The following is a 15,656-nucleotide window of genomic DNA, read 5'->3' as shown; positions in this document are numbered from 1 at the left end:
TTACACTTTTGTTTGCAGCAGATGCTTCAATTTCCTTGCAAACGGTGTAGCATTTGGCAATTATGAATGAAAGATATCTTCCCATAAGTACAAAGCATTTAAAATTATTTGCAATTTTTATATTTGTCTGAAGGAGTTTGAATCTTAAATTATACAAGAGAACACACTCAACAAAGTCCAGTTCCTATGATATGCACACAGAGAGAGAAAACTTTTCCCTTTCAGTCACACATCCTGCTGACACCCACTCTCTCTCCAGATGCTGGATAAGCATCACTTTGCATACTAAGTAACTATTGTATTACCAAAAATATATTTTCACCTCCATAACACAAATTAGATTTTGAGATCTTATCTATGTAACTGACAGAAATTTAGGATTAATAAAGACACTATCTTTACTGAGGCAAGACTACACAACAGGTTACACTGAAGTCAAACTAGAATGAAGAAAATCCCAAAACACCCACCTTACAGTCTGTGTGCTAAGCAAAAGCTAACAGGTGCCACAGGAACATAGGGCTGAATTTTCTTTCCAAAATAATCTGTATTGCTCTATAAAACCAGTATCTAGTTCTGCTTTACATAAAACTGATAATATGAACCATAAGGAGCAATCTAGGTATCAGGATACCCCACCCACCCCCACCTCCCCAACTATATGTAAAAATAAAGCCCATAATCACTGTTGCACTGGTTTTTGGCTTTTGGGTCAGAGAATATGTATTTCCAGCAATCAGCTTGTGAACACATAGAGTTGACCTACAAAAAGATTCAAAATCCAAGTAACAAGAAATCAAAGATCACTTTTGTGGGATTTCATACTGCTTTATATACCTGTCTCTGAATAAAGACTCTTATTTTCAGCTGTTTAACTAAATTAAAAACAAAACAACAAACAACACAACAAACCAGAGGAAAACAGGCTCCATGAAGTGAGTTACTAAAATGGGTTCATTAGTCAGAACCAAACCCAGATTATATGAATCAGATCTTTTTTACTTATTTTGCTATGTACTGCTTTGCCAATTATGCATTTGGTTATTGTAATATGATCTTAGCTTCTTCCTGCAATTTTTTTAAGTGAATAGACCCTAAATATGCATGGTCTTTACACATCAAGCAAAGGGTGCAAAGGATAACTTCAGTTGTACATAACATATTCTTGAGTCTGAGGAAGTAAGTTGAAGACAGCATACTGGAGATCAGAGTTGCACACATACTACACTTAATTGTGCAGATAATCTTGTTTCTAGAACAAGAATACAATTGCTACTCTCCTTTAAGAGCACATTTTACCTTCGTGCAAATTTTCAATCATGGAGGCATGCTAAAAAATGCTTTGAGTTAGCATAATAAATTTTGGATAAACTTATTCAGACCAAGTCACTTGTATCCCCACAAAGATAAGTTCAAATGGTAGACAAGGGCTCCTAAGCATTACTGATCAGATTTTCTCAAGAAGTTCTTCCTTAAAGTAGTTCCAGTATGAAACAGATAAATAAAATATTAGGTAAACTACTATCTTACACAAAGTTAGAAACTCCTCCAAGGCCACACTGGAACAAATAAATTATCTTAACTATTTTCAACTATACCACTACTAGTTTAATGCCTGTTAGGCGACACTCGTTTAGAAAAAACCTTCATGTCCTGTCCTTTAGAGAACACCAGCCACAGAGAGCTACTTGTCCTTTGTTTTGCATGAGAATTTCAGAGAGGAAGGTCTTGTTAAAACCCTTCAGCACACGTGCACTGAAATCCCACAAGGCTACAGTGTGCTCCTTCTCCCCAAGTCTTGACTTTGACAGGGAGAAAGAAATGACATGAGGTTTGCCCACTCTGGTGTTTTGCTCATGCTTCTTAGCATCCTGTGTATATGTCTTGGGACCATCCCGAACTGACAAGGTTTGAAGAATTCCAGCCTGAGGCCAAGTCCCTGTTCTCCCTGCCCTGAAACTACTGGTAGGTGGCACTTGGGAGAAAAATGTACAGCCCTGGGTGGACTCAGGAAAACTGGATTCAACTCCTGGTTTCACAACTGATCCTCTGGACAACCACCTGTGCCTTGGTACAAAACCTCCTGCCCCACGCAAACTGGTTTGAGACTGTACCAGTTAATGTTTGACAGATGCTGTACAAGGGCTCTGCTTCAATGGGCACATGGTATGGGAAGATCAGAGCTCAGGATGATGTTTGAGAGTACAGCTATATATCACACTGATGAACTGCAGTTTCTATGTTCTTTCACATCATCTTTTATACCTTCATGCCTTTAGTATTTCTATTACTAGTATTACATGTCTATTTACACAAAATCGGTCCCTGACACTATAGGAGATACAGCTATCACAGTTTTATTGATTGAGCAGAGACATCTACATATGTTTTCCATTAATATTATGCCTAGAAGATTGAGGAACTTAGATATTTAACTAGAGAAATGGAGAAATATAGCAAAAAAAAAAGATGGAGAAGAGATGACTCAGCCAAACCTGCACCCCTATAGATTTCTAAATATAATATAATCTTCAAAGTTTCTTTGACAAAACGCAGCTCTCTGGGTATCTCTTCTGTACTTTAAGATGATCCTTGGCAAAAGGCATTCAACAAACTGGAGCTACATATATTATGTTGAAACATATCACACAGATGTTGATATGCAGAGGCAGAAAGAAAATACTCCTTCATTTTGACAAAGAAACAAAACCTTAACTAGTATACATAAAAGCACACTAAGCAATGATTAATGAGCATTTGTCTAATGAAGTGGCTTCTAGTGGTAGAACGAGGCCTCCATGCCTAATTAGCAAATATTAATCTGTTTTAATTAATCAATCTTAAGAAAAATTATTGTATAAAATAATGGCTTAGAAAAATTAAAACTAATAATACCCACAGACTGTGCTAAATATTTTGGTAATCATATGCTGCTGACAATTCATCAGATTTAACAAGGCAGAGCGAAAGAAGAACTGACCTCCCGAGGACAGATGATTCTCTTGGGACGTGGTGCCTCTTGTTGCAATTGATACACTGTCAAACACAAAAATGTACAGATCATTAGAAGATAGCAACATACCCAAACTTTTATTCAGATGAGTCTTTTTTAGCCAGAGGCTGCAGAGAAAAATGCAAATGCAAAGAAAATGACAGCAAACGGAGGTACGTCCATGTCTCTAAGTCATTTATATGAAAATTGGTTGTTGACCTGCAGACTAACAGATCATTGGTTTAACTTTTAGAAGTATTCTTTCCTTTTTGTACTTTTTCTTACATTTCCATACCAGGGAGGACTAGTTAGAAAGATCTGTTAGGTATACTCTCAGGATAAAATCTCACTTTGGTATATACCATGCTGTAACAACTCAAGAACAGTAACACCAGGAGGTTTTTTGGATAGGCCAAGAAAAAGTTCAGCACATTTGAAAGGGTTCACCACAATCTCATAATTTATTTCAAGATTTGCTGGCAATTACTGACAAGCAAGCAAACATTCCTTTCAGCGCAATTACACCCTATTCAAAAGGCCATGGATCAATTTTGTGGATCTTTTGAGGGCTGGAAGAGAGAGACCTGAGGCTAGGGGTAGTCACTGAACCCTGGCCCGCAGCCTCTTCACTGCATGTATTTAATGATATCCTCTCCTTCCTTTCCACTCCAGAGTTGTGAGAAGAAGTTGACATGCAATGACAGTAATCAATTCCAGTGTAGACAGACTGTCTCTCTGTAACTCCAGTAAAAATCTCAGAGGTTTGGATTGCCTCCCTTGAGAAAGACCTTCTGGATGCTGACGTTGTATTTGGAAAGATTGTCTCATGTCTATCATTTTTTTTAAAAGACCAAGTTTCTAGGACAGGGCTCTTCACAATGCTTATCAAGCTCAGAAGTATGCCCCAAAAGGTGGTAGATTACAGGAGGAATAAAAAAGCCTGTAGGTCTGATAAACACAGAAGCCTTGTTGCAGAAAGTGAATCAAAGTGGTAGATGTTACTTTTCAGCACCTTTTCCCACCTTCTGCACTTTCTCTTTAAATGGGGCTAGGGTGACATCTGAGAAGAGAGGAAATCCTCAGCTTGCACTCAAGTTTGTCACTCAGAGGATGTGAAAGCTTTGGGGGCTTCTGTTGTCTGTTTATGTCAGAGTGGAAAAAACGATAACCTTTCCTTTTTCCAACCCAACATTCACCCCTGGTTTCTTGGAGAGGCAAGATGTTAATGATTTCTTATATTCCCAAACAGTTTTAGCATATATGGATGTGATGCAGCTCCAAATTTGTACTCAGGCTTTGGATTTAACCTGCATTAATTATTCAGCACTGCCAGATCTCCCACTACTTTTGCAAAAGATTCATGATAACTTGTGGTCTTTCTTAACTTTTGCAATAGCGTGATTAAGATTCAAAGTCTTCCTTTTACTCTTTCGTCATCAAATTACTTATATCCAAAAGAACTGCCAAACAACATATGAAAATTTTACTTCAAGAATCAGTTTTCGAAAACTAATTATTCTGGACCCCAATAACAGGATTTTAGAGTCTGTTTCCAAATATCTGAATACCCACTGATGCAGCAAGTTACTGATTCTTAATACTAAACATATCAATAGTAACTTTTCTCTTCCCCCATACATTTTCAGTAGAGAAAAGCAACTCTAAGTAATCAAAATATTGCAAGAGTATGATTGCTTACCATTTAAAGGAAAATATTTTTCCCCAATTTATTTATTTCAATATTAATCAAAAAGTCATACTTCTTAAAATCTTATTTTTCAATAATCAAGCCTATTAAATATTGACTGATGTAGCAAATTAAGCTAGTGGAACTGTGTGTGGTGTAAAACAAGCTGGTCTGAAGAACACACAGGAAGCCTGAAATAAGAAAAGCAAAGACTTCTCTGAAATGACCAGAAGGATCTCTGAGGCTGATAGCACTGGAGAAGCAAGGGTGGGAAGAAGAGTCAGCATTTCGCAAAACAAAGAAAGGAATGGCTACCAGGAGAGGGCAGATACACGAAAACTTGAAAGCAAACTGAAAAAACTGGATGCTGATAGGATGCAGTGGGATGGATCAGTGCAGGGATCCATGACGAATGCAAGAAAGACAAATAATCTTAACAACTGTATTTTGAATAGAATGGGGAAGATTGCTGTCATTCTTAGCGAGGCATGGGCAATTAATCTGCACAATAATCTGAACTGAGAAAGGGATCTGATTTAATAATGCACCAGAGGAAAATGTATTAAGATTATTAGTATACAAATAAATAATAAACTATAGGCTGCCTTAAACGTGCAGGATGAGAAAATGGCCCCAAGTAACAAGCACGATTGAGATTGTGAATGGTGGTAATCACAGAAAACATCATGAACGGGAAATGGTTTCCTGGGAAAGATAAAGAATTCAGATTTGGCCACATTAGCTTTAAATCGAAAGACTTTAAACTGACAGAAAGACAACCCAGTGGAGCTACTGCAGAGACATGCAGAACCATTAGATGGAGGGAGAGAAGACAGATTGGTTACAGAATGAAAGGACTGAGAACCACCAGTGGCATTGTGGTAAGGGACATCAAGCCGTTCAATAGCAGACAGAGAGGAGAGAGAGACAGGGAGGCACGCAGCTGCCAAGGGTACCCTGAAAAGACACAGAGCAAGGCAAGGCAGGAGAAGGTAAAACAACAGTGAAAGTGCAGTTAAGTGAAAAACTGGGAAAAGGCAGTATCTCACAGACTAAGGTGTTAAGGAGCAAGGCAAGTGTGACCCTACCAAAAGCTGTGTTCTCCTCTAAAAAGGTTCTCTCCCGTTTCTGCTTCAAACAACTGCTGTATGAAAGCCTGCTAATGGGCTATGAATACAAGTGCAATATTATGGCTAAGGTGACTTGAGAAAAATGTGCCCTACAGCTAAGTTCCAACGAGCACAGACACCTCATTAGGTGACCTCATTTTCAGAAGTGCTGAACATCCTGCAGCTCTGCCCAATTTCATTATATACTTTTTCCAAAGTGCCTCACACTGACATTGCTGAGACCCCGGCAGAGCTCAGGGGATGGTCGTAAGTTCAGAAAGCACATGCCCTTCACTTACTTGCTCAACTGACAATCAAGCCTTGCCTTTCTGCCTCATTTCTCCCCCTCCACCTCTGGAAATCTTAAAACAGAATCCAGTGTATAAGGATATGGTTAATGAAAATAATGGAAAAACACACTTAATACAGTGCTAAGCAGTGATCAACACCTGACCCAGTCTATTCCAGCATTTAGAACTGAAAGGCAGGTTAGAGACAAACCCACTGTGATCATAAAAAAGATGACACTTGAACATAATGATGCATTACTATTTTAGCCCTGAGTAAATTAACCTTATAAAAGTCAACTGCATGCAAAAAGTATATATTTATTATTACTGCTTAGAGAACAGCATCAAACTAGGAGTATCGTTTTATTCTGCATCCGATGCAGATTAAATGCACAGTAATAATGCACACTAAACATTAGACCAAAATGAAGCACTGCAATAGAAACATGCAGTAGCTTTTAATTGGCCCTTGTGCCCCTTTATCAATTTCATAATTCAGATAGTTTGCCAGCACTTGCAGTACCATAATTATGTGGGAACTTACAAAGTTAACAAAACTTTAATTTATTATTGAATTTCTAGGAGAACATTTCTTTGAGCTGTACAGTGACTAGTTAGGATATGTATCTCTTTTGCTCCTGCTAAACGACCATTCTTGTCTCAGGGGATGAATAAGGGAAAATCTACAATAAGTTTTAGAAAGAAATGTCTAATTCCAGAATCTTACCTGTCTACGAAACAAAGGGGTGACATGAAAAAAAACAGCATTTACTCCTTTTCTGCCAGGGAAGAAGCACTATCACTTTTTTTCATTCTGCAGTGTGTCAGGAACCCAAGCTTTCTCTTTTAACTCACCTATGACTAGTGTTCAGCGATGCTCCAGCGGAGAGGAAAAATTCCTATCATCACTTTTATAAAGCAGAAAAGAAACATAACATACTGCCTTCTCACTGAGAATGTTTCATAGAGTTCCTTGGTTTTACCTCCTTGGCCTCATCTCAGTCATGCATTTATCCACGTGTCAAGCTTGAACAATATGAACTGTCCCATTTCTGCAGGATTACTCACATGTTTAATTAGGAACCAAAGTTCCTAGCTGAAATAATGCCTTCATTTCTAACAAAATTGAGCCTCAGACACTGTGCTTATTATCTGATGAAGGGAGGGAGGCAGAGAAACTTTGTAAGGAGGTAAAGCATGGAATCAGCTGACGCACTGCGCCCTGCCACATTGCTTCACACCAGCATACTGATCCTAAATAATGCAAATAAACATTGAAGTGGCATTGACATTACACTTGCTTAGCACAAGCCAATCTCACCAGTGTTAAAAGGAGAAAAAGAGTGATTTCTACATGTCTTCAAAACTCAAGCATGTCCGTGCTATTGATGGAAGTGAAATATTACTACACTGTTTCAGCAGTCAAACAAATTGCCTGCTCATCACATGAAGCAGGTAAGAGCATTGGTTCTGCTCGAAGAAGGCAGAGGAGCACTGGAGTGGATTACCCACAAAGGTGTCAGGGGCTCCATCCCTGAAGGTTTTCAGGACTGGGCTAGATAAAGCCATGGCTGCTCTGCTCTAGAGGAAGCATCAGTTGTGCTTCGAGTGGGAAGCTGGATCAGCTCATCCCAGAAGTCCCTGCTAACCTACATGTCTGTGATTCTTATCTTCCTTTCTTTCCTACTTCAGTGATGGTAAGAAGGCAAAATGCCATTTAATATTCCTAACATGCAGCAGACTACAAAAAGAAATCTATTATTTGATACTTATTTGTTGATCTGTTGCTCAGGTTTAAATGCAATCAAATCTACTGCCTAGACACAGCTGGCTGCTAGTAACTTTCCCCAAGTCCCTTCCTGGTAATATAAAATTATTCATGCCAATTCTTTTATTGTCTGTCTCAGGGCTATCAGAAAAAGTCTGAAAAACCTTGTAACCTGTGAAACCTATGTACCTTCTAACAATTCTTCATAAGCAAAGGAGAAGCATTTGAAGTGTCCATCTTTTCCAAATACAGCTGAAAAAATCTTGCACACTATGCCAAAGAGTAAGGCTGGGATTCTGAAAGCTGTGGCACTTTGATCAGTATTTGCCCATGGATATGTGCAATATTGTTTATTTGAATACTGTGCCTGCATAAACAGGAAAATCAGCCTTTGTTGAGAAGCTAGGACTGAAGCCTTGATCATCATGTTAATAGAAGGCAACACAGTGCATCTAAATGTAATCAGGACTTTTAAAAGAAATTAAAATTGTATGTATGCAAAATATCTAAATAGTATACTAGCAAAACTTAAAAACTACTAGCTAAAATACACCCAAAAAATTGTTAAATAGGCAGTAAACACAAACTGCTATGGGTTAGATACATACACTAAGTTAAAACTGTGATGAAACAGGACAGTAGATTGCATCATAGACTAATGCTATCAATGCTATCATTGCACATAACCTCTGTAATTAATCTCCCAGATTGGGATTACTAGCAGAGTAAAGCAGCATACATTACTTAATATTGTAATGAAAACAGTATGTCTGTGGCTAAGCAGTTTCAGCAGTAAATCTCTGTAACCTGAAACTGTTTTCTGCATTTTGGAGCTGTGTAACTTTTTCCAAGGTCATTTATACGTGAGGTTCAGACGCTGAGGTTGTGACTTTGTAATTACCACAATATTGGCATCCTACATATATTTCAATAGGAAAGAATATATATTCTTATTCTATTAGTTCATTGTGGGTTTTTTAACTTTAAAAAAAGTTTCCTTGGACTATCAGACAAAAGTATCAGAAGTTTTTCACTGCACGCAAGGATCTGTTTGCTGCACCAGCGGGGCAACTAAGAGAAGGCAAGTAAAGGCATGTGTATATTCCTTGACTTTTTAATGAAAACTTCCTGCAAAAAAGGAAACATCTGTCATTTCAAATCCTGGTCTCATCAGAGTCAGCAGGAACTTTTCCATTGATTTTGAATAAGCCAGGCTCCCCTTCTAAAAAAAAAAAATAATGCTCAAGCGTCTGCTTCTTTCCAAGTACCCAGCGAAGTGCACTGGAATGATCCAATTTACATCAATACAGTCTTGCTGACTTTTAAGCATGTTTTTCTTATACCTTCAAAATACTGAAAAAAAAAAAAAAAATCTCAAGAAAACAGTGTTCTGCAAAGCAATTTTTGTAACTTAATGACATACACGTATTTTGGTTGAAAAAACTCCCAGTCTATTCTGAAGCAGAATGTCATTCTCAGGTAACATAAAGGTGATGTCTTTGAAGTCAGCAAGGTAGTTTAATATGTATATAAATGAAGTCAACAAGTTTATTCCAGTCTTTAAAATTATACATGTATAAGCATGTAACTACAGTGATCCTTGTCTTTTTGTAGTTCCATTTTGGTAATGGCACTGGACTGAATTTAAAGTTGCCACAATAAAAGAGATTACTTTTGCTTAGGATAGTTCTGTATCTGAAAACAGAAAAACCCAAAACTATCCACACCAAAGCTACAGTTTCATTAAAGCTCCAGTAAGGGTTTAAAATAGAAGATCAAATTTAAATGCCATTTTTAGTAAGGGCTTTAAAAGACAGTATTTTGTCTTAGATCTGTATTACTTTATTAGAAAATACATTCGGAACAAAGCAAAACGGGGCATAAAATATGCACTTCTGCACTGCACTCTATGGAAATAATTTTTCTAAAGGCAGACAGGAAGGTTTAAAGAACTGATAATGGTGCCTCCATCTTCTAAAACACCACTTCAAAAATCAACTTCTGTTGTTAAGACTCAAAAACATTATTATCTTAAAGTGATTTGGTGACCCATATAAAAAGACAAGTATGCTGAAGCCTGACCTTTAGTAAATACATGAAGCATTAACCTCTACCTCTGGAATCCTTCCAGAAAATCTCAGCAGAGAAACCATGAAACCCAGGATTTGGACACTTGTAAGGCAACCCAGACACTCTGGCACTCATAACCCTGCTGCACTTACTCCACGGAAATGCAGAGAAGTTCAGGTTTTGCTGCTTTCCCATACAATAATTTCTACAAGCACCTAGTACATATTTGTCTTTTTTTTTTCATCCTAAAGACCTGACAGTAACAAATTATTCAAATTTCTCATATACTTACAGTACGATTTCCATATTGGAGGCTGGTATTCTTCAGCATCTAAAAGAGAAGCAAAAAGAGGGAAAGAAATCAGTCAGTTGGCCACTGGGTCAAACTGTCAGCATGCATTTTTCTGCTGAGAGACTTCAGCTTGTCAGCAACATTCACATTTCTTTCCCAAGAGAGATGCTAACTCATTTACAGTGCAGTTTCCTTTGTGAGAGAAGAATATAAATTTCAACCACTTGTGGATCCAACTAGCTTTTCCCAAATTATTCAAATACAACAAATGAATTTGCATAGTTTCCCGACTCACAAGTGTTTTAAAAATAATTAACTAGACTGGTAACTACATGGTTTATTTATTTTATTTGACCTGCTAAACTAGTAAATCACTATTGGTTTTCAATTAGGCTTCTAATCCCACTATTAAGATTTTAGAACAAGCATCAATGAATAACACATGCCTTAGCTAAAAAGATGCACAGCACAGCCTGAACTCTGATGCACAGACCCGACAGTTCCAGTGACAAGATTCAATTACACTTCTTCAACCCACTAGAATATGTAATTGGCATGTTTTCCAGAAACTGCATCAGCACAAATGATAATTAAAAGTTAGAGAAAGGAAAGACTGCAAAAGCTGCAATCGGCAACAGACAATTTTTGCTTTTATCGACTGAAGGGGCACAAAGAGTTGGCATCTTCTGTTAGTGCACAAATTGTACAATGCTGCTGGGTGTATTTTTGGCAGAGGGAGCAGAGCTCCTTTGGTTCCAAGTATAAGTTTGCAGGGTCTGTTCTAAACCCCTCCTTCCATGCTAAGAACTCAGAGAGCAATGGGCTGTCCAGGCTGGGAGGGCATGGTGAGCAAACGATCCTGCTTCTCAGGGAGGTTTCCAAATCTCTGCAAGAAAAACTGTTCTTTAACCTCCAGCAATCCCAGCAGAGGCCAAGCTTGAGCAGTAGGAGTTAAGTAAGTTGCCATACACCAGCCACAGAGGGTGGGGTACTGGGTACTAGTTTGGCTCTAACCTGCCATGTTGCCAAACACTTTGAAGAGTCATTTATGGGGCGTATGTCATTAACCTCCCAATACTGTGCAAGTTAATTAAGGTGTTTGGTATTTACTAAACTTCTACTTAAGTTATGCTAATGTAATTAAATTACAGTTGCATAGCTCATGCTCCTTGTCTATTTATATACACACAACCACTTTAAATATATCCCTGCTAAGTTTGTTTACTAGAAATGTTAATCATTAACTACCATCTGCCACTTTTAATTCTATTGTTTTAAAAAAGGATAAATCTAGCAATCATCACAGTTACTGTCTGGAATAATACCCATGACAATTTTCAGGTAGATTAATTGGGAAGCCCATTCAGTTCCAGTTTCTACTATATCCACTTCACAACTTTGGCAAAATTCGAAGTGCTTCCAGACTGACAGGGTTATATACTGTGCTGTGGCAAGGCAAGAGTAATTAGCTTTCAAGTTCATTATACAGAAGGATTATTTTAAATTATATGAAGCTATTCATGAGATCAGTGAAATTTATTCATGCAAGAGTGACTAATTTTTTTCTCCTCTCACACTATAATGCTAATATATTACTTTTTTCCCCCTGTACATCTGTTGCTCCACATATAGTTTACCATAATGCCATAATACTGTGTATTAAATTTCTGCCATACTTCTGCACTACTGCAAGAGAATTTCTGGATTCACTTGTTCATTAAATATGTTTTTTTCCAGTAGGAGAAACACTGAGATCATGCAAATATCTCATTATCTATACTTGCAACTTCAGAAAATGTAACAATAGGGGGAGAAACAATGAAAAACAAATGAGTTCCAGTTGTTGTTTTAGTTTTCCAACTTAATTAGAAAGAGCACAGTAAACTGAAAGCTGATCTACAAGCGGCCATAAAGTGCTTCATTAGCTTGAGACAGACTGATGGTGTGGAAACAGTGCAGCCTAGGTGAAGAACAATCATCCAGGAGATGGTCATAAAACAAAACTCCCAATGATTATGCTAGATTTGTCACGGTTATGAATCTGTCAGCCCAGGAAGGAGCAGACAGAGTCATTCCTCAATAGCTAAAATAATTCTTAAGGGCAGCACACTCTGAGGAAAACCACGGGTCACCAGCTCCACATTCACCCTTTTGAGGCACTTCAACATCCTCTGTGATCCCTTCAGCTGATAACATGTCCCTGAATCACAGTATTAATACTATTTATTGTCACGTTTGACGGCATCCATTTGTAGAGAAAAATGAACGATTAATTTAAATGCAACCTGGACGCAGTGGTCATCCTTAAAGACCAGAGGGGATGTTTAAAGGAGCCCACATACAGACCTCTTGCTCCCTTTGTGGAAGGAGGCCACTGGGCCCCTGTCTAAACATGGGCCATCTACAGCCAAAGATGCCATACTACACAGCTGTCAGTGTGGAAACCAGCCTCAGGACAGTAATTATCATGCCTGAGTCACCAGAGAAATACAATGACTTTCCTCCTTGTACAGTACAGTCTTAGGACCCCCATTCTGAATAACTAAATCAGACTAAACTTCAGTCCTTCTTAAGTCAGGGGTCAAGTGAGACAAATCCTTCCTGAACAGACTACTAGATTACTACTATTTATACTATATTTATACTATATTTATACTATATTATATTTATACTATATTTACTATATAAACAGAACTGCAAAAGGAATGGTGAATGCTGACTCTTGGGGAATATTACAGCTACTAGAAGGTTTCTCACTGCATGCATAATTGACATGAAAAGATACAGGAGAAAACTGTCAAACCAAAAATAATACTGTGGAATTGGAAAGTGGGAGTAAGGAAAAGCAGGTTAGTTCTTCACTTTGTATGCTTTACTCTTCACAGAGTAGAGAGGATAAAAATAATTTCAGGAATAAAATATTTTCATAAAGCTGATTGAGCACTGTAAAGCTGAATAAGATAAAAAGACTACAGTAAAGGGAGCACTGAAAAGTTGGCAAAGCTTTAAGCATCCAGATAAAACTACACAAGATTTATTTTCTTTAAAGAAACATGAAGACAGAAGACTATTTCTGTAAATAATGGCATAGTAAATGGTTAATACATTACTCAGAGCCATTCTTAAACAATTTTCTGAGAAATGGGCTTACGTTAATTATACAGCAAGTAAAGTTAACCATGGACTTCAAACATTGTTCTTCACCGTGACTGGCTCTATACCAAAGGTGGCACCTTTCTGGAAGTAGTTGTGAAAGGCACTGGAATGACTGATCGGCTTTTTACTACTTCCTTGTACTTTGCAAAGAGGATGACACAGTGCCAACACTTCTGGTGTTGTGCTCCCAGCACTGGGACTGACCTAGCTAAAGCAGGTCTAAAAAGATACTAAGCTAAAACTTTGATTTTTCTGACTACCAAGACTGGTAATGTACTGGAAAAAGGAAACTCTGTTTTACAGGAAAGATCACAAACTATGTAACACGAATCAAATGTTTCTGAGTTAAAAGTGGAATTTTTAATTATAATGGGAACAGTAACAGAAATACATACAGAAGCTATACACCAATTCTAGATACTCTAAAAAATATTAATGATTCCATGGCAGTAAAAAGCCAAGCAGACTAGTAGCAGGACAGATACCAAAGTGGAACCATCACTGTTTGACAATTATCTTCATAGCCACTATGAAAAAGGAGATTTTTGGTTGGTTGGTTTTGGTTTTTTTTTTTGCTTTTTTGCTTTTTGCCTTTGTCCTTACTAAAGGATTATAAAAAATATTCTGCAGTCCAGCTTGGAAGAAATGCCTCGGCCTGGATTTTCTGCCACCATTGTCTGAAGTTCAGACTTCCTTTCCAGTAACAACTAATTTTAAAACTCTGACCTGCATGTGCAAGAAAAGACACTTATGTGTGAGGAAGAGCCAATCTGGAAACCACTGGCTTACTGGCACTGTGTACATAAATGATTCATCGGATAAACAAGTCTAGTTACTAATTTTTTCATCTTCTATTGTTATTTTCAGGATCAAGACTAATAAGTATTAGTATTTTAATGCCTTTTATATATTTCCTTTAAAGAAATTTTTCCCAGTTTCACAATATATGCTTTCATATTTATAGCTTTGTTTCTAAAACATTTTATATATGTAATTATATGTATGTATGTAATTATATATACAACAATAACATATAACTTTGAGTAAGAGGTTATGTGAAAAATGAACAGTGTTTGTACTCTTTGGGCATATATATTTTTCTTCTGTTTTTCTTCATACAGCCAGAATTATATTATACAATTGATTTCAATGGACATGGACATCACAGAATGACTGAGATTAGAAGGAACCTCCAAGAGGTTATCTGGTCCAACCCCCACTGCTTAAGCAGTAGCACCTAGAAGAGGGTGCCCATGTCCAGATGTTTTTTTAATATCTACAAGGATAGAGACTCCACAAACTCCCTGGGCAGCCTGTGCCAGTGCTCGGTCACCCTCAGTGAAGAAGTGTTTCCTTATGATCAGACAGAGCCCCAGAGAGTTTAATTTTTGTGCCCATTGCCTCTGGTCCTGTCACTGGGCACCACCGAAAAAAGCCTGGCTCCATTCCCTTGGCACCTTCCTTTCAGCTATTTATATATAGACTGATGAAACCCTCCTGAGCCTTCTTTCCTTCAGGCTGAACAGTTCCAGCTCTCTCAGCCTTTCCTCACAGGAGAGATGCTCCAGTCCCTTCATTATCTTAGTGGCTGGCCCTTTGTTGCACTCTCAATTATGTCCATATCTCTATTACACTGGGGAGCCCACAACTGGACCCAGTACCCCAGGTGTAGCCTGTAGAGGAAGGAAGACCACTCTCAACCCACTTGCAGTACTCCTCCTAATGAAGCCCAGGATGTCATCTGCTTTCTTCCAGGTAAGTATGCATTGCTTGACTCATTTTAAACATGGTGTCCACCAGGACCCCTGGGTCCTTTTTTGCCAAGCTGTTTTCCAGCTACACAGTCCTCAGCAGATACTGGTGGATGGAGATTAAAGGGAAAGAGTAATAGGAGGCCTTCTTTGATAAAGACTTCTTTTTCAACATGTAAAACGTTACTGCATTATTTAATTTCCCTTTTGTGCTTAAAGCTTATCAATTAAAGAAGCTCATTTTCATCTTATCTGAAGCCCTAATGGTTCAATCTTGTGGATGGTGTGAGGATTATGCCCTCTCACCAGTTAATACATATGCATATGCAACTATCTCACATTGCAGTCATTTTGCAAATTATTTGAACAGGCACTTTTTTCTATGTTTGATTGTCACTTGGCTTATACCTGTGGGCGTTCTGGTTACTTCTATGACATGCAGTAACTGTCCTTGCAGGCACGTCTGGCTACACTTAGAGAAAGAACATTCTTATTTTTTAAGTTGCAAATAATCATGCTGTCAAGTGAGCAACTCTCTTTA

At 37.9% G+C, this 15,656-nt stretch overlaps 1 protein-coding gene across 1 annotated transcript in view; it reads right to left on the bottom strand.

The window, feature by feature from the left end:
- The window catches only part of CHN2 (chimerin 2), a 164,639-nt gene that overhangs the window by 86,137 nt on the left and 62,846 nt on the right, over window positions 1-15,656 (bottom strand). The window contains exons 2-3 of the mRNA XM_051610520.1: window positions 10,209-10,247; window positions 2,981-3,036 (exon numbers count right to left, since the gene is read on the bottom strand). Of these exons, the coding sequence (XP_051466480.1) occupies window positions 2,981-3,036; window positions 10,209-10,247 (95 nt within the window). The remainder of the gene's footprint in view (window positions 1-2,980; window positions 3,037-10,208; window positions 10,248-15,656) is intronic.

Source organism: Apus apus, chromosome 2, assembly GCF_020740795.1.
Source record: "Apus apus isolate bApuApu2 chromosome 2, bApuApu2.pri.cur, whole genome shotgun sequence".
In the NCBI taxonomy this organism is placed as follows: Eukaryota; Metazoa; Chordata; class Aves; order Apodiformes; family Apodidae; genus Apus; species Apus apus.
Note: the sequence above shows the minus strand (reverse complement) of the source record. Positions and strands in the feature narration are given on the sequence as shown.